General features: G+C 49.7%; 6 protein-coding genes across 6 annotated transcripts; 4 read left to right on the top strand and 2 right to left on the bottom strand.

Annotated features, from left to right (window-relative positions):
- Window positions 1-721: 721 nt before the first annotated feature.
- On the bottom strand, window positions 722-2,295 carry LCP9604111_3917 (uncharacterized protein; the record flags this gene model as incomplete). Its single annotated transcript, XM_039071558.1, has 4 exons — window positions 722-865; window positions 931-1,719; window positions 1,981-2,169; window positions 2,233-2,295. The coding sequence occupies 4 exons, from the start codon at window positions 2,293-2,295 to the stop codon at window positions 722-724; spliced, it is 1,185 nt and encodes a 394-aa protein (XP_038930001.1).
- Window positions 2,296-4,420: 2,125 nt separating this feature from the next.
- On the top strand, window positions 4,421-7,219 carry LCP9604111_3916 (ATP-dependent Clp protease ATP-binding subunit; the record flags this gene model as incomplete). Its single annotated transcript, XM_039071557.1, has 1 exon — window positions 4,421-7,219. One exon carries the CDS (start codon window positions 4,421-4,423, stop codon window positions 7,217-7,219), a length of 2,799 nt encoding a protein of 932 aa, XP_038930000.1.
- A 1,199-nt stretch (window positions 7,220-8,418) lies between these two features.
- On the top strand, window positions 8,419-8,733 carry LCP9604111_3915 (uncharacterized protein; the record flags this gene model as incomplete). The annotated part of the gene is made up of 2 exons (XM_039071556.1): window positions 8,419-8,497; window positions 8,567-8,733. 2 exons carry the CDS (start codon window positions 8,419-8,421, stop codon window positions 8,731-8,733), a joined length of 246 nt encoding a protein of 81 aa, XP_038929999.1.
- A 1,628-nt stretch (window positions 8,734-10,361) lies between these two features.
- On the bottom strand, window positions 10,362-11,905 carry LCP9604111_3914 (uncharacterized protein; the record flags this gene model as incomplete). Its single annotated transcript, XM_039071555.1, has 5 exons — window positions 10,362-11,157; window positions 11,207-11,488; window positions 11,545-11,646; window positions 11,707-11,828; window positions 11,888-11,905. The coding sequence occupies 5 exons, from the start codon at window positions 11,903-11,905 to the stop codon at window positions 10,362-10,364; spliced, it is 1,320 nt and encodes a 439-aa protein (XP_038929998.1).
- A 2,083-nt stretch (window positions 11,906-13,988) lies between these two features.
- LCP9604111_3913 (uncharacterized protein) lies at window positions 13,989-15,699 on the top strand (the record flags this gene model as incomplete). The annotated part of the gene is made up of 3 exons (XM_039071554.1): window positions 13,989-14,260; window positions 14,314-14,889; window positions 14,940-15,699. 3 exons carry the CDS (start codon window positions 13,989-13,991, stop codon window positions 15,697-15,699), a joined length of 1,608 nt encoding a protein of 535 aa, XP_038929997.1.
- A 402-nt stretch (window positions 15,700-16,101) lies between these two features.
- LCP9604111_3912 (DEAD/DEAH box helicase) lies at window positions 16,102-19,093 on the top strand (the record flags this gene model as incomplete). The annotated part of the gene is made up of 2 exons (XM_039071553.1): window positions 16,102-16,355; window positions 16,420-19,093. The coding sequence occupies 2 exons, from the start codon at window positions 16,102-16,104 to the stop codon at window positions 19,091-19,093; spliced, it is 2,928 nt and encodes a 975-aa protein (XP_038929996.1).
- Between the last annotated feature and the right edge of the window lie 65 nt (window positions 19,094-19,158).

Genomic DNA, 19,158 nt, shown 5'->3' with positions numbered 1-19,158 from the left:
ACTTGAAAGAATACCTGGTCATATTTGTATTTCAAGTGATATGTTGACACGTCGAAAATTTTATGATTCTATTAGCTTGAATATTAGCAATGACTGTGGCGCTTGTACGACTCGAAATCCTTGCCTGTCTTATAGGAGTAGTTGTAATTCTCAGACGCCCTCCGAATAGATCTAACGGTAGTAAGTAATGACCGGGGGCTGCCAAGGGAAGGGAAGTACCCGGACGAATAATCTGAGGCAGAAACGGTCTCAACACTTGGGCGAAGACAACCTCAACCCAATTCGATACTTCTGGACTTTCCGTTTATGGTTTCGAATGTGTTGACGAGACTTAATAGGCAGGTACAGTGTAAAGTAATGAAAGGGAGGAAAGAGCTACGGAATACTGGCCTATTAATCCGTGGATGGCCCAAATAGGAAGGAACTGCCGGACGTATATCTCAACCTTAGGCTAATACGACATGGTCAATAGCCAGTACTTAACTATATCTTAAGCTAACTAAACTTGAAAATCCAGCAAGTAGCTATAACATCGGCCAAATGGAACAAAGAGCATACGCAATACGCAAGATCGTCATGGTCATCAACCAATCCCCGTGGAGATGGCGCCATCCGTACCAAATCGTTCTCATAAGAAATAATATGGGGTAGGTTCCCCCTTGTCTCCCTTCTTTCTCTTCTTTCTCTTCTTTCCCTTCCACTCTCGTTTCGCTTATTTCTTCTAGACCTTCACGACAAATGACTTGAGGTACAGATAGTCGGCCATGTTGGCGTCGACGGTTCGGCGGATGAGAGCAGCTTGCTTCTCACCGTACTTCTTCTGCCACTCGGCGTCAAACTGTTCCTCGGTCTTGACAGCACGTTTCTATAAACAGTGTTAGTCCAAAGTCCAAGTCCCAATACCCCCACATCAATAACCAAAAGACTTACATGAGTTCTCTGCTCCAGAGCCTTCGACTCAATAGCATCATTATGGAATCCACGCCACTTCTCGAACGCATTCCGAGCAACAGCATGTTCCTCCTCGTTATCCCAAAACAGCATTTCCGGGCGGTACGGCAAACCAACACTGTTACAGAAAGCCTCGATGGTCTTCGCCGGCTCATCGAGCATATCATCCGCGTCGATAACACAGACCTCAACGCCAGCCGGCGCCTGCGCATCAGTCTGGGCGTTCAGCTCCGGGCGCGTTGCAACCCGGGGCCCGACCAATCCAGTATCTCGCAGATAATCGAAGTGTCGGCGGAGCTCATCGTACCCGGCCTCCAGCGGGTCGTAGTTGTGGAACCCGGTCACCTCGTCCAGAGGTGGGATCGTGCACCGCAGGTACGACGGCACGCTGTAGTGCGGGTCACGAATTAGGAATGCCCAGTGGAACTTCTCTTGCAGCTCGCGAGGCATCACCGTTGGGTTTCCCAGCTCTGCGGGCGTGTCGTACGGGTAGGGTTCCTTGGATATTCCATTGGTGTGACCGTTCACACCGTTCGTCGTGCCGTTGGTTCCATTCGAGGCTCCGTTAACCCCGTTGGTGTGACCGTTTGGCGTGACAGAGTGGCCATTGGTGTGAGTGCCGTTGGCACCGTTCACACCGTTAGCCGTCGAGTCGCCGTTGGTGCCGACTCCTCGCTTAACGCGCAGTAGAGAAGGGGCAATGCTGGCGGGCTGACCATTCGGTGGGAGCAAATAGTGGTCGATATCTTTGATAAAGACTCTCTTTCCCTGTAACAAGGTAAGTATCCCCTCAAAAAGTGCGAACATTCCATTCCGTCGTGCGGGTCTCCATGGTCAATAATTTGGAGCCAGTGTGTGATCTACAGTTGTAGACGGGGGACAAATTGTCTCGGGCTACATCTGTGCAAGATAAAAAAAGTAAACAGGTAAGGGATCTTCCCTCATGTTCGATCCACAGGGAGAACTTGAAGAGCATTACGAGGGGGATGGGTAAGAACGCGAGAGACTTCGCAGAAAGAAGGGTCGGACCTGTGTAGCTTCTCGCTCCAGCCTTTCCATCACGGTACTATATGTCGAGTTGGCGAATCCACTATCCACGCGTTCTTGCGCATGTTCATCGCCTGCGAATCGGCTAGATAGGCGCTCTGGGCCATAATAGAATGCATCACCGAACGGCTCATGGACACATTGGATAATATCTCGCTGAGTCATGAACACCTGCAGGCCATTAGATATGTGTTTAGAATAAATTGGTTATCCAAATCTCTCGGGATCTCTTACTCGCTCAAAGGCCGTCGAGCATGCTCGCGGATGCGTAGCCACAAAGATCGGCTTGTCTGACATATTGTATGCGGTGCGATGATTTAATACTGACCGAGATAACTGTAACCTGCAGGTTCAATCTCAGCAAAAGTCAACAAAGGTAATTGTAAATAAACGTCCAGTGGATCTCACGTTCTGATCAATTAAAGCAGGGATAATTCAAATCCAGCCGTTGAAGCTGTGGCGAAACAGAAATTTTCTGGTTTGGGTGGCGGGTCTTTTCTTCACAAACGTACAGCGAATGTGAGAGCTTTCTAGTTGTCTCAGCTGCAACTATGGCGTTAGAACAATGAAAAAGAGATGCAGAGGGGGGGGTTAAAACTCTTTATATGAACAAATGACATAGGTACCAGGTTTAATTGCCGATTTGATTTGATTTCATTGGTTTTCAGGGAGCCTTCGGGATGCGGAGAGCTACCAGAGTTGGATTCCTAGTTTGACCTTGGAAAAATGGAAAAGAAATGAAAAATATGTAATTATGGAGGCAGATCTACGAATCAGTTAGTTAGCCCAGGCATTTTACGTATAAGCTAGCTTGTAGTATAGCATGGTCCGTCCTTGTAGTACATAGTAGGATTGTTATAGTAGTACTTCGTATAGATGTGGTACATGTAGCACTGCATACCATGCACGGAGTACATAATACATATGCAATCTTATCCATTGGCTTCATTGGCTTCAACATGCCTCCTAGGCAAGGGAGCAATGTTGAAATCATGAACGCCATAAAGCCTCCTGCCCCTCTCTGCCCCGCAGAAACCTTTCCGCTTCTATTTTTTCTCATCCCTCTCCAGCCAAGGAGACACGAAACAAAAAATCTCAAGACCACCTTCCCGTGATGAAACGGCCAATAGGACAACACCTTGTGGACAGGCCTGTGGATCGATCTTCAATTCTGGATGCGTCGACCTGGAACAAGTGTCCACCATCCACGGTCCAGTCGTCTCTTAGCTTCTCATCTGAGACGGTACTCCTCTCGCATGCAGCCCGGTGAAAGTCGGTTTCCTAAACGGTGCTGATTCCAAAGGCACAGATAAAGCGTGTATAAAAATCCCTCGGCCTAGTCTGAGCAGGTACTTGCAAGGGGGAGGTCTGATCCCGGGCAAGGTTCCAGATCGATTTCTTCGAATTTTAATTGCTCTGCGGAGATCCCACCTGACGTCATTCACTAGCTGTAGGATATTTTCTGTCGGCTATCGTGGAACACGATATAAAAACATACGCGACGCATGGCAGAAGCCTGGCTGAAGGTAATTGTTGCTATGTAAATGGCGCCTGGCTGCCACATCGGTTGTTCATATCTGGACTTTTGCGGGTAAGAGGAGCCGGTGGAACTGAGTTGTTTCAATGCTCCACTGCAAGGCACGCAAGCTCGAGGAACATCAATGCCGAATCATCTCTCTAACGTGGAGAGCCTGAACATCCAAGGGTTCTGGTTTGCGCGATTTAACCTTCCAAGAATCCGAGAATGCTGACCTCATCTCGGAACGGATAGGGCTGAGGTCAGCAACTCCATTGTCACGTGGATCACGTGCCTCCACGTGCCAATATCATCACGTGTCTATATCGTCCGCTTCACGTGAGCTGACTTTGACATGTCATGTGCCAGTACAATCTGCCAGGCGGTACGGAGTGTTCCGTACAATCTGTTGCCTCGTGCAAAATAAGGCTTAATTGACTAAATATGGATCGACACCTACCTTGAATAACAACATTGGCCCTGGGAAACCTTACCTTATAAAATAAGGCGGTAATTGACTGACTAGTTATAGTGCATGCGTGTCGCAAAATGTAAGTGTCATTGAGTGTCCATAGTTACTATGGATTAATGGTTTCTCCGGAATCTCCGATGTTCGGCGTTTGTTCGGAAACATCAGGCAATATCTGGCACCGTCAGGCAATGTCAGGCAGCTTCTGGAAGGCGGTGGAAACGAGTAGTGACGACATGGATGTGGTGGCAGCTTCGGGCACCCCGCGCAGCAGAGTATATGAACTAGCCTCTCGTCCTTCAAGTCACTCATTCCCAAGTCTACTCACTCAATTACTTTCTATTCTTACACCACTGCTATAATCCCCCTCGGGATATCAGTGCATCTATATCAGTGCATCTAAACCTAATTGATATTACCCCACTCTTCCGTTCAAAATGAACGGCGTCCAATTCACAGATCGGGCCAACAAGGCCCTGCTGGACTCCAGCGGGCTCTGCGAGCAATATGCACACTCCCAGATCATGCCTCTTCACTTGGCAGTCGCATTGCTCAACCCCTCCCCAGATGAGTCTCAAGATCAACAGACTCCTTCTGGTGCCCACGCATCCCACGATTCCGCAGCCGCCCCTCTCTTCCGCCAGGTCGTTGAACGAGCCCACGGCGACCCTCAACTCCTCGACCGATCGCTAATGAAGCTATTGGTCCGCCTGCCCAGTCAAGATCCCCCTCCAGAGAACCCCAGTGTTTCTCCCCAACTCTCTAAAGTCATTCGGGCAGCCACCGATTTGTCGAAAACACAAAAGGACAGCTTCGTCGCAGTTGATCATCTCATTCAGTCTGTTTGCCAGGATTCACAAGTTCAGCGTGCGCTAGGCGATGCCAATATTCCCAATCTCAAGTTGATCGACACTGCTATCCAGCAAATTCGCGGTACAAAGCGGGTCGATTCCAAGACCGCCGATGCCGAGGGCGAGAATGAAAACCTGAAGAAGTTCACCATTGATATGACTGCCTTGGCTCGTGAGGGCAAGATCGATCCGGTCATTGGCCGAGAGGAGGAAATCCGCCGTGTCATTCGTATTCTCAGTCGCCGCACGAAGAACAACCCTGTGCTTATTGGTGAGCCTGGTGTCGGTAAGACCACCATTGTCGAAGGCCTCGCTCGCCGTATTGTCAACGCCGATATCCCTGCCAACCTCGCTCAGTGCCGTCTTCTTTCTCTTGATGTCGGTTCTCTGGTTGCGGGCAGCAAATACCGCGGTGAATTCGAAGAACGTATGAAGGGTGTCCTCAAGGAAATCGAAGATTCCAAGGATACCATTCTCCTCTTCGTCGATGAGATCCACCTGCTTATGGGCGCTGGTTCTAGCGGCGAAGGCGGTATGGACGCTGCCAACCTTCTCAAGCCCATGCTGGCTCGTGGCCAATTGCATTGTATTGGTGCCACGACTCTCTCTGAATACCGCAAGTATATCGAGAAGGATCAGGCTTTCGAGCGACGATTCCAGCAAGTCCTTGTCAAGGAGCCTACAGTCCCAGAAACCATCTCTATTCTTCGTGGTCTGAAGGAAAAATACGAGGCTCACCACGGTGTCAACATTCTCGATGGAGCCATCGTCGCTGCCGCCACTCTCGCATCTCGCTACCTGACAGCTCGTCGACTCCCCGATTCTGCGGTCGATTTGATTGATGAGGCTGCGGCTGCAGTCCGAGTCACTCGCGAGTCCGAGCCAGAAGCCCTCGACACACTGGAAAGAAAGGCCCGCCAGCTTCAAATTGAAATTCACGCCCTTGGCCGTGAGCAAGACGAAGCATCCAAGGCTCGTCTCGAGGCCGCCAAGCAGGAAGCTGCCAATGTTGGCGAGGAGCTTCGGCCGATGCGCGAGAAGTACGAAAATGAGAAGCAGCGCAGCCGCGAAGTTCAGGAGGCCAAGATCAAGCTGGATTCTCTCAAGGTCAAGCGTGACGAAGCCGAACGATTGGGCGATACCCAGACAGCCGCTGATCTCGAATACTACGCCATCCCGGAAACCAAAGCTCTCATCGAGCGTCTGGAGACTGAGCGGGCCAAGGCTGATGCTGAACGCCGCGCTCAAGCGGGCGACTCTGGTGAAGCACTCCTTGCCGATGCAGTTGGTCCCGATCAAATCAATGAAATCGTTGGCCGCTGGACCGGTATTCCTGTTAACAGACTCAAGACCACTGAAAAGGACAAGCTGCTTAACATGGAGAAATACCTTTCCAAGGTTGTTGTTGGTCAGAAGGAAGCTGTTGTTTCGGTCTCTAACGCCATTCGCTTGCAGCGCTCGGGTCTCAGTAACCCTAACGCGCCTCCCAGCTTCTTGTTCTGTGGTCCCTCCGGTACCGGTAAGACACTGCTCACAAAAGCGCTTGCCGAATTCCTGTTCGATGATCCCAAGGCAATGATCCGGTTCGATATGTCCGAGTACCAAGAGCGACACTCGCTCAGCCGTATGATCGGTGCACCCCCCGGATACGTTGGCCACGACGCCGGTGGCCAACTTACCGAAAGCCTGCGTCGCCGCCCATTCTCGATCTTGCTCTTCGATGAGGTCGAGAAGGCCGCAAAGGAAGTCCTCACTGTCCTCCTACAGCTTATGGATGATGGCCGTATCACCGACGGCCAGGGCCGTGTCGTCGACGCAAAGAACTGCATCGTCGTCATGACCTCCAACTTGGGTGCTCAATATCTCTCCCGCCCGACTACCAAGGACGGTCGCATCGAGCCCCAGACCCGCGAGTTGGTGATGAACGCTCTGCGCGACTACTTCCTGCCGGAGTTCCTTAACCGTATCTCCAGCACCGTCATCTTCAACCGTCTCACAAGGCGGGAGATTCGCAAGATTGTGGACCTCCGTCTTTCCGAGGTGCAGAAGCGGCTCGACAACAACGAGCGCAATGTTACTATCGAATGTAGCGACGAAGTCAAGGACTACCTCGGCGCAGCAGGCTACTCCCCAGCCTATGGTGCTCGTCCCTTGGGCCGACTCATCGAGCGCGAAATCCTCAACCGTCTTGCTGTGCTCATTCTGCGCGGAAGTATCAAGGATGGCGAGGTCGCCCATGTCGTCATGCGCGACAGTCGCATCGATGTCTTGCCTAACCACGATCTTGGCGAGGCTAGTGAGATGAGCGATGATGAAATGATGGACGAGGATGATCTTGACGCTGAGATGGCTGATAACCCCGTCTCGCCTGATCTGTACGATTAAACAGGATCGGGTTTCTTAAATTTGTTATGCTAAAACGCGAAACGCATTGGTACATGACTTTCTCATGATTTTGTTTTCCGGCTTTGTTTACGTTCGCACGGCGTTGCAGTATCTTTCGCATTCTCTTTTCATGTACTTATGTAGCCTTCGCAGGGTGGATACGTCCCGAGTCGAAGGCTTATTAGCCTCGACAATCATGTTAATAGATTTTCTCTATCTCAAAATTCAACCAAAATTATGTATATTTCAACCCTATTGTAGGTAAAAGCACATGGTAGTCGAATGAATTCTGAATGAGACAGCTAAACCACAACCAGCTCTTAACTACATCACACTAATTAGGTGTATCGACTTCATAGATCTTGCAGGAAGAACACATGATTGGTGAGGTTGGTATGCTTCCGTTGCCCTGATAGAATGTGAACATCCGACATGGGCATAGAAGGTCTCGAGTATCTCAAAATCCAGAGATGACTTGGGATATATGTAACCCTGTGGAAGGGTGGGAATATATTGTAGACGACGTGCTTATCTCAGAATCGGATATAATACCCTCTATCTGTCCAAGTGCTGAGATATAGCCGGCCTTGGTCTTGACCAGAGCGGGTGTCCTATAATATCGGGTCTACTTCATTTTGTGATATCTAAATGACAACGAACTCTCTTGCACTCGAAAGTAAGTTCAATAAACGGAAACAACAAGAGTCTATAATTTTTGTGTCTTCTAGCCTCAATCATACGCAAGATTAGGTCGGTGCCATCTAGTCTGTGTATACTACCTACTTAAAGTACGTAGTATCAAAGATCTGTGAATATATTGAAGGTTGTGAGTAGCTATGCCAGAAATCATTCCGTAGTATATATTTCGCCCGGGACCCTTCATGGATAACGCAACCTCAAGACATTTATTTAGACTTCAAGGTGGACTTTTGCTTATATGGATGCTCCCAAGGTTGAGTTTCTGAGGTATACTTCTGTTATATTGTAAACTCGCACTATTGAGGGGTTTCGAATAGACTTTGGTCGAGAAAGATTGGACCAAATGTCGCACGTGATAACCACATTCAACCTTTTATACGAGACATTCGCGGCGAACGAAGAACCGTTCCTACCTAGAGACTACTCATGCATGCCTGAGACGCAGCTAGAGCGAAGGCAAACCGCCCGGCAATTCGCCACCATGGATGTTGTAATGTTACATGATTCTTTGCCAACCCTGCATATGCACGGCGTTCTCCGTACCTGAAGGCCGAATCAACGGGCAAAGCTCCTATTTAGGTGAGCATCCCCGCAGCCATCCAAACTGTAAGCGAGAGGTTAAGCCTGGGCAACTTTGTATGCAAATAGAGAGTGGGCCCATAACTCAGAGCAGAGCGCGCCAGCACATACAACATATGTACGGAGTAGCCGCGGTCGAAGGGCGAGGTCTTGGTCTTGGTGGGGTCAAGCGGGTTACGCCGAAGCAGAGAAGAGAAGAAAGGCGAAAAGAAAAACAGCGAAAAGGAAATGAATAGTGCACTTGCTGAAAAAGGAAAGGAAAAGGCAAATTACCTCCTTATTAGGAAAAGATAAACTGTTATATACATAGTACAGTACTCGGCTGAACGGGGCCCACTATGGTACGGAGTAGATACAACATAGTGTACGGAGTGCAATCAAATAATAGGAGGAGAGTACGACTTCGAGTATGATCATGCAAGTACCGAGGCCGTTGAACTAACTTTGCGAGTGAACCCCTCCAGCACATGGCAGAAGTCTAATATAGCAGATTATCCGTGCAGCTTGCTCGAATAGGGGTAGCTGATCGGCTTATCACTCAAAAATGAGGCCGAAGACACGTGGTTTAGGGTTTAAACATCTAGCAGAAGGGCTTATATATCTGCCGGACTCCGTCAATTACAAGATACAAGATACATCATATATATTGTAAGGAAGTTGACGGCTCAAGGTTTCCTGCAAGGCTGGGTCGCCGAAACTCAGTTGAAACTCAGATTTATTAGACTGACGCGGCTTACGGTCGACTGAAATAGTTCACATTTACTCCGTAGACAGTCTTCTAATAATACGCCATACACAGTATCCATTGCAATTCCAAACACAAAGGGTACCTCGGGAGCACAAGCAGATACTATGACCGACGACAATTGCTAATTGCTCCATTTTTCCCTTATCACGTCACATCCCGAGGTCTCTCTAGTCTCCACGCAGATCCCGTTGTTCGGGAGAGCTTGAGCTTCGTCCACGGTAGTGCGCAGTGAACTGGTGGCTTTGGCCAGGGTCCTGGATTTGGTATGGTGGGGTATCCATGAACACATCCACTTGGATATTGCTCGGTCAAGCATTTGCCCTCATATCTTTGGCTTTCGGGTCCCAGTCTTTTTCTTTCGTATCAGATTTTTTTCCAAGATTCATGTGCCGATCGACTGTGGGGTGGGAACCTTGAGGAACGATTTTTCGGTTGAGATTTCGGCTGAGATTTTGGTTGATCCCAAGGTTTCGCCTTTTTTCTCGGGTCACGACGTGATTTCGGACGGTGGTCTTCCGGGTAGTATGTATATAGCCTGTGACTGATTCAAGGATGATGTACTAGTCAGTTACTCCGTGCGGCTTGGCCTCAGTGCTGATAGTCATGAACCATCTTGGCTTTGCATGGCTACGACGCCACATTGGTTGTCGGAACCGGGGATACGTGCTTTTCAAGGAAGACGCCCGAGCCATATCCGCCAGTTCACCAAATCCCTGCAGAGTTCTTCGGACGTAGGCCTAAGCTCTTCACCGACAAGATCGGCATCTGGATGCAAGGGGCCGGGAGATCGGCGGGCTGTGATGGAATGTATTCCAAGGTTGCATCTTTGAAAAGTGGTTAACTCACCGGGGTTTTGGACATCGGTGGGACTGGAAGCTGAGATGTGTGGACATGACAGTGGAGATTATAGTTAATGGAATACGCAATTCAACTGAGACTCCAAGGAAAACTCTATATTCAGAGAAAAAAAGATATGCACAATTAGTGTCTAGAAGTAAATATGTACAGACAAAATAGAGACAATATACAGGACTGGGTATTAAGCCCTCGGGGACTTCGTGGATTCATAAGAAAAAGAGAACGACAACGTTCTCCGTGTAGAGAGTCGATTAAAGATTAAACCTCCTCGCGGGCGCGGGTGATACGCGAAGTATTCACCTCATAATCCGACGGCCGCGAGTCCCGCTCCACCGTAACCGTGATATCCTGGCGAATGCGCAGAGCGCGAGCCGAGCCATCGTCGCTGCTCGCCCGCCCCTCGCTGATACTGGCATCGGAAGCAGTCGCCTTTTGCGGGGTAATCGTAGTGGTGCCTTCGAATTCTTGCATGCCGAAGTCGCCTGAGCGCGTGTGGCTGGGCGGGCCATAGGGAGGCAGGTGGGAGCCACCCTTGCTGGTCCAGGGCCCGGACTTGTAGCGGTCGGTGCCGCGTCTGGAGCCGCCGGTCCAGCTCTTGAGGGCGGGGAAGACGTCGCGGAGCAGTGACCAGACGAGCGGCAGGTTGGTGACTAGGATGGCGACGGTGGCTTCACGGAAGTACCAGTTCATGTAGACGTAGGAGATCAGAGATGGGACGAGGCAGTACACCTTGTTCAGGACGGCGGCGACAATGACGAAGACGCCCATGCCGAAGAGGATAGTCAGGATCAGCTTTTGCTTGAGCGGGACGCGGACCTGGACTAGCATGGGAATGGCGATGAGGAGCATGAATACGTCGGCAGAGATTGAGATGCAGCCCTGCACGATTTCGTAGTACTGGTAAGATGAGCATTGGTAGTCTGGCTCTGGGACGACGGCCCAGTAGTCTTTTAACGGGTGGCAGAGTAGGAAGAGTGACAGTTCGGTTGCGACGAAGCCTAGTCCGACGTAGATCGAGACATAGTTGATCCAACGCTTCTGCTTTAATCCTTCACTGTATTGGCGTTAGAAAAGAACATGCTCCCAATCGAGGTTCAACATACGTGATACGCGCATAGATCACCAGCATGCATGCTTTCAAACTCCAGATGCAAAGAATAAAGGAATGTTCCGACACAAAGACCCATTTGCTACCGCGCACTCGTTCCGCGATGATTTTATCCGTTAACGATTTCCTGTCCTCCTCGGTCATGAGATTTGACCCCCCACCGGAGGCGACTTGATTTAAGGCGACACATAGTATTGTATACCAGACTACCGAGAAGAGCATAAGATAGTCGTCGGTCTGGAGATTGCGAATGCCTAAGCGTCGAAAACGAGCCACCCTGTCGAGGATCTTTGTCAGTGTTGTATATAGTAGGATGTTCAATTACTATCGTACCATCGCAAGACGGCACCCAGTACGCCGACAGCATACAGAGCCCATGTCTCATGAGCGAATTCCAAGGCGAAGTGGCCTCCTAAGCCAGACATTACCGCTGGCCTTTTCGAATAGAGGTTAACGAGATCTTGGAGTGAAACGAGAGTCGAGAGGCGCGCTCACATTTTATGAGAGTAGCGGGGATATGCAATATTAAGTATAGAGTTCCAGCTCCTGCATAAGCCGCCGATTGTACGACGAGATAGGAAACGCGTTAGAACCTTCGAAGTATGCTGAATGATAGCCTTGAAGGTACAAGGTTTGGCAAGATGCAGAGGATAAAACGCCAATCAACCCAAGATACAGGGCATATAGCCGCCATTGGATAGTGGGGGCTTGGATGGCAAGGTGGTTCCTTGGATCGGGAGAGTCTGGGAAATTGCTTTCATTGCTGCATTCTGATTTGTAACAATTTTGCCATTGGTCCACTTTACCGTTGCATAGGGAATTTCCATGTAAGGTGTAAGTTCAGCTGTCTTACAGTTTATAGGCCTTTATAACCGAGGATATTTAGGCTGAATTTTCCTGAGAGATCCATACTGAACCTAGTTGTTACCTACCTTCTGAACTGGGAGACATAAGCACATCTACATATAATTGTTATATCCAATCATCGTCGTTAAGCAAAGATAGACATGGCTCTTTCTATCTGGGGGAATGGCCCACAGTGGAGGGTGGAGGAGCTGAGGGATCAGCCAATATCCATGTCAATTAGTATTCATGTACATAACTCATACATTGTATACGGAGTAAGCCCTGAAGAACTGTCAGAATAGAGAGTTTGTTCGGATATACCGGCTGCGTGTCACTATCGGCAGATTTGACTATATTTAACACATTGCACTGGAATTCATTAAAAATGGCCAATACCTGCCAGATCGGGAAATCAGATATTCTGAGTTTGCCGCCACAACTGTAAAAAGTGGGGAAATCACCGACCATCCATGGTCCAGTCACCTATTGGCCCGAGCCTTTTTTTCTGAGGGATTTTGGGAACTGCCCAGCCCCGGGGGAAACGGACAGATTCGGATGTTTTTTCATCTTTTATGGAGACGGGCTGATACAACATATGTTGTACATGCAACTTGGAGAGGATTGAATGAACCGATGTGAAGTTTGAAGATTCGAAACCTCGGGAACTTCGGAACGAGAGACTTTATTAATCTCACTGCAGTACGGTTTACAATATATTATACTCTAGATTAATTCATTAACGTGTAGCTACGCCGTAGTTAGTTAGTGACTTCACTTGAGTAAACTTAATTAGTCATAAGACTTTGTTAGTTATAACTTATAACTAGTTAACTAGCAGCTACTTAATTAATATATATCAGACTAGCCCACTAGATCTGAGGCTAAAATCGGAGTCGCCTTATCTGCGCAACCCACATTCAGCTGCACTAGTACAACTGTGCTCCCAGGCAAAGAGATTCGGAGTCTAGATTGCCTCCGATGGTTTCCAATTGATGAACTCGAGTGAATTTCTACCTTATATGAGACACCCCCGTCGCATGGACAGCAGAGACTGTTTGTGCCCACATAGTTATACCCGTAGTGTTACCTATTGCTTGACGCTTTGATCCTTTGATGTGTCTGGGCTAGTAAAGCATTTATACTTTAGTTTACAAGTAGTGTAGTTGTCAAGTACACTTGTCTCGCTTGTCTCGCTTGCAAAATCATATGTTTCAATCTCAAATAGGGGAAATCTCCGAAAAATCTCTAATAGTGTATACTAAGTATACGGTATGTGGGTACGCTGCATGGAATATCTGCATGGATTATGGAATGTTCCAACCATCGCCTTATGTCTTATGCTAAGCATGCATAACTGGTCTTGTTATCTCTAGGAATCCTAGATAGACATCTATTTAGAGTAGCGATGATAAGAAGTAAGCAGAGTCTGGGGTTTGACCCCGCCAAAGAGCCCCAATCACCCCAAAAAAGCAAGAAGTAGAGATGGAACCCACGGAAAAGGACACTAAGGGGGATGGGAATCCCCCTTCTGCTGAAGCTCCCCTTCTAGGTTAAGCGTAATTCAGCCATGCAGCGGCGTTGATTGTAAAAGTTTCCGCTTCGAGTGCATTTGTACACCCTTGTCTCCGGCTCCGCCAATAGGAACTCTGGGGCGACCCCACTATGGACCTGTTGGCCACCGAATGATGTGACTCCGCGAATGCTGATTGGCCAGAGATTGAGGAATTAGAATGCGTGGATGTCGACCGACCCGACCTGATCGGCTTAGCCGTGACATGATAATATACCGTTGTACGCCTTTGACTCCCTTTTACTTAACATCCGTGTTCGCCTCGATTCTTCCCATATCATTCTTCAATTCGGGAGCTGTACATTTTGGACCTCGCATTCGTCTGGTTTTAGGGAAATCCCCTACCATATACATATCCAACATGTCTGGGAATGAGATCAATTATTCGACGGAGAAGGAGATCGGCCACGTCCCTGAGAAAGAAATCGCACCTACACCGGATTACACCCACGATGGTCCAGTGGACGGAGAGTTGGTTAACGCTTCGGGCCATCGCCAAGAACTAGAGCGGAACTTTGGCCTTCTCAGTATCTGTGCGGTAGCCGTGACCACCGGAAACACATGGATTGCCCAAGGAGGTAGTGTGGTGGTGGCATTGAGTAACGGTGGATTGGCAGGAACTATCTATGAATTGTATGCCACTCTCCCAAACCAGTTCAACCAACCAAAGCTAACCCCTTGTTTAGCATAGCCGTGTCTATCTGCTACTGGCTGGTCGCCGCATCCATTGCCGAATTGGCATCGGGTATGCCCTCAGCCAGTGGTGTCTACCATTGGGCAACTATCACCGCCGGGAGTAAGTACGGTCGCGTGTGTGGATTCTACGCTGGATGGTGGAATTGCCTGGCTTGGATTCTCGGTGCCGCATCCATGTCTTTGATTCTGGCTCAGCAGACCGTGTCTATGTATCAATTGATGCATCCCAGCTTCGTGCCCTCACAATGGAACGTCTTTATCAGCTTCCTCCTCAACACCTGGGCCTGTTGCGCTATTGTGTTGTTCATGAACCGCTTCCTACCTCACATTGGAAACCTGGGTTTGTTCTTCATTCTCGCTGGTGTGTTCGTGACCATCATCGTGTGCGCTGTGATGCCTCATGTGAACGGCTCTGCATATGCCACCGATAAGCTCGTGTGGGCAACTTGGGAAAACGGAACCGGTTATGCCCAGCAAGGATTCGTCTTTGTCGCTGGTATGCTCAACGGTGCTTACAGTGTTGGCACCCCTGACTGCTCGTCTCACTTGGCTGAGGAAATCCCCAAGTCAGTGTTCTTCTTTCCCATTCCATCTATAATCGCTAACTTGAATCCAGGCCGAGTCGAAATATCCCCAAGGCTATCCTGGCCCAGATGGGTGTCGGTTTCATCACTGGTATCTGCTATATGATTGCAATCTTCTATTCCATCAACGACCTCGACCAGGTGCGCGACTCGACCACCTTCTTCCCCCTGGCTGAGATCTACCGCCAAGCCACCGGCTCCCGTGGCGGCGCTCTGGGTCTTCTGATCGTCGCTTACCTGCCTACCTTTATCACTGCCTGTGGCTGTTACATCACCGCCGGCCGTACGCTCTGGACTATTGCTCGTGATGGCGCCACTCCATTCTCGGGATGGGTTGGACGCATCAGCCCCACGTTCAAGAACCCCTTCAACGCCACCCTGATCTGCACCGGTCTCGTCACCATCCTGGCGTGCATCTACCTCGGCTCGACTACCGCCTTCAGCGCCTTCGTGGGATGCTTCGTGCAGTTGTCCAGTCTTTCGTACTTCATGGCCATTTTCCCTCACATCTTGACCCGCCGTTCTTCCTTCGTGCCTGGATACTTCCACATGAATGACACAATTGGCTACATCGTCAACTCCCTGGCCTGTGTCTACATCATCGCCTTCGCTATTATCTTCTGCTTCCCTTACGCTCTGCCTACTGATGCCGCGTCGATGAACTATGCCAGTCTGATGACTGGTGGTCTGTCTATTTTCGTTACCGTCTGGTGGTTCGTCCACCAGGGCTCCTACGAGGGCCCGAAGCATGTCCCGTTGACCGACAAGGCCCTGGCCGACGATGCTCGGTAAATCTTGGTGGGATGTTTGGGGGACTATTTTGCGTATACCATTTTTATTTTGCAAGGCACAGCTTTTTTCTGCTGCACAGCTATAAAATGCTCTTTCTAGATGATGCGACCTAACGTTATATCCGCCTTATGTATATTTTTATTCGTGTTAGACTTTTTTTCGACTTTATACATAGCTACTGTAAAAGCATAATTGATATTCACTGTCCAAACACATTTTTTGAAGATGCAAACTTTCTTATCGGTATCAATAGCTAGAATCTAAATTAAGTCGAGTTTTCCTCCAAGCCCAGTCCTTCACACGAAAGATCATTAGCTCACGTGACCACGCGTCCCGCGCCTGTTGTCGCGTCCTCATCCCAACGCCATCTTAATCTTGGAAGGAGAAAAGACCAACACAGTCATGGTCTTCAAACCCTTCAAGTCCCCTTTAGTTAGGAACTCCGCTACAACCTCCACCAACAACCCCGACGAGCCCAGTCGTCCTACCAAAAAGCCCCGCCTCGAAGACGAACCAGCACCCAAGGATGTGCAATCACCGATAGACAGTCGAAAGCCACTCCTACAAGTTAACAATCGAAGATCTGACAGCACAACACAGTCATCATCCGGTGAAAAAGATGATACATCCGACGAAAGATATTTCAATGTTCTCTGGTAGGTCCTCGGAACGTTGATCCCTGGTGAGCACCAGTTACAGCGAACCAGCTAACACAGACAGGCGCAAACCAAGCGCCAAAAAGCACAAAACATGGGACGGAGACGGAATTCTCTCTACCCGCGGAGAGTTTGTGTATCTACGAGACATTGCCGGGAAGGAGATGGGACGGAAGGTGCACGAAGCCCGTCTCGAGCCCGGAACAACACTGTCTATCTCCGGCAAAGAGATTGAGATAGACTCCGAGATTTCGCGCAAGGAATACCTCTCCGGCAGAGTGTTCCTGGAAGCCACGAAGTCAGCACCTACCTCTACGCCGGACCCTGTGCCCACACCCAAGAAAGAAGCCCTCCCCGCCCGAAAGAAGGGTGAAGTACGCAAACCTACGGCTGCTGAGCGGACACAGTCCCTCAAGCGCTCGCTAGCTCTCGTTACAAACCCTAATGCGAACCCTGGAACTGCACCCGCGAAATTTGCGGCTTATAAGGCGCCGCTGCTTGTGAATACGGTTGCTCCCAAGGTTATGGGGAAGGTCGTTCCGCGTCATGACCCCAAGGCGGTTGGTGCGTTGGTTATGCCGCGGCCGAAATCTGTGCCGAAGGGAAAGCAGGTTGTGGATGTTGTTGTTGATCCTCTCTTGACCAAGAACTTGCGACCGCATCAGCGTGAGGGTGTGAAGTTCTTGTATGAGTGTGTGATGGGCATGCGGTCGTTTAATGGTGAAGGTGCCATTCTCGCAGATGACATGGGCTTGGGAAAGACTTTGCAAACTATTGCGCTGCTTTGGACTCTGCTCAAGCAGAATCCTGTCTTTGAAGCCCCGCCTGTCATTAAGAAGGCATTGATTGTGTGTCCTGTCACTCTTATCAATAACTGGCGGAAGGAGTTCCGCAAGTGGCTCGGCAATGAGCGCATTGGCGTTTTTGTCTTTGACGACAAGAGTAAGCGTCTGACTGATTTCACCAAGGGCCGGGCTTATAGTATCATGATTGTTGGATATGAGAAACTCAGAACGGTCCAGGAAGCTTTGGCGAATGGTTCTGGAGTCGATATTATCATCGCGGACGAAGGCCATAGGCTCAAGACCTTGCAGAACAAGAGTGGTCTAGCGATCCAATCGCTCAGCGCCGTGAAGAGAGTGATTCTCTCCGGCACGCCAATTCAAAATGATCTGAGAGAGTTCTTTGCAGCCGTGGACCTTGTTAATCCAGGGATCCTAGGAACTTTCAAGTCCTTCATTCGAGAGTTCGAGACCCCAATTGTTCGCAGCAGACAGCCCGAAGCAACGCGAAAGGAAATCGAGAAGGGAGAGTCCAGAGGCGAAGAGCTGCGAGAACTCACCTCCAAATTCATGCTCCGCCGAACAGCAGACATCCTGGCCAAATACCTTCCACCAAAGACCGAATACGTTCTCTTCTGCAAACCAACCCGTCCTCAAGCAAACATCTACAAAGCAGTCCTCGCCTCCCCGATCTTCCAAACCGCAATGGGCAACGCTGAAAGTGCCCTGCAACTAATAACAATCCTCAAAAAGCTCAGCAACAGCCCTTCCCTCCTAACCGCGAAAAACAACAATAACACGCCCAACGAAACAATGACCGCCCTCATCGCCTCCATTCCCCAACCTCTCCATCGCCACTTATCCCCCTCCTCGAGCGCAAAAATCCGCGTCCTTGACCAACTCCTCGACACAATGCGCAACAAAACAGACGAGAAAATCGTCCTCGTCTCAAACTACACCTCAACCCTCTCTCTCCTCGCAACCCTCCTCACCTCCCTAGGCCTCCCCTACCTCCGCCTCGATGGCAGCACACCCGCCCAGAAACGGCAGGGCCTGGTGGACGATTTCAACCGTCTCCCCGCAAGCTCCTGCTTCGCCTTCCTGCTATCTGCGAAAGCAGGCGGGACAGGTCTCAACCTGATTGGTGCGAGCCGTCTCATCCTCTTCGATGTAGACTGGAACCCAGCAACGGATATCCAGGCCATGGCACGGATTCACCGCGACGGCCAGAAACGACCTTGTCGCATCTACCGTGTTCTACTCAAGGGCAGTCTCGAGGAGAAGATTTGGCAGAGACAGGTTACCAAGCTTGGTCTTGCAGATAGTGTTATGCAGGAGAGGAGCACCAGTAATAGTGGTGCGCAGTTCTCGGCTGCTGAACTCAGGGATTTGTTCAGGCTCGACGAGGACAGGGCTTGTCAGACGCATGAGTTGCTGGGCTGTCGGTGTGGTGGACGGGGTGTTCCGGCTGACGTTGAGGCTTCTTCGTCTGGGGCTGCGACGCCTGCTACTGTTGATGCTGGGTCTGAGGGTGAGGACTTGTCGGATCCTCCTTCTGACTTTGATGACTTTGATGATGGTTATGATTCGGATGAGTCGCTGCCGAAACCTCATACTCTTGTTAAAGCTTCTGAGGTCGATATGGAGAAACAAGAACAGTCTATCCGGGACGGCACTCATCGTGCCAAGATAGCTAGGAAGGGAAAGAAAAGTACGAAAGACAAAGAAAGCGAGACTAAGAGTCCCAAAGATAAGATGCACCAGTCTTTAGCTCAGTACTCGCACATTGACCCATCTCTGCTTGCAGCCGAGTCCGATTCTAATGAGGCTGGGGCTGAAGATGAGGAGCTTGAAGCTGCCATTGATGATGATGTGTTGGTTTCTATGCTGAAGGATGAGTGTAATTTGATTGGGTATGTCTTCAAGAAGACCAATGGGGCGGAAATGAGGAGTTAGACTACTGTGTGTCTCGCAGTTCAGGAATTGCCTTTAGGATGATGTATTATGATACATGTTCATTA

Source organism: Penicillium roqueforti, assembly GCF_015533775.1.
Source record: "Penicillium roqueforti strain LCP96 04111 chromosome Unknown scaffold_07, whole genome shotgun sequence".
In the NCBI taxonomy this organism is placed as follows: Eukaryota; Fungi; Ascomycota; class Eurotiomycetes; order Eurotiales; family Aspergillaceae; genus Penicillium; species Penicillium roqueforti.
Note: the sequence above shows the minus strand (reverse complement) of the source record. Positions and strands in the feature narration are given on the sequence as shown.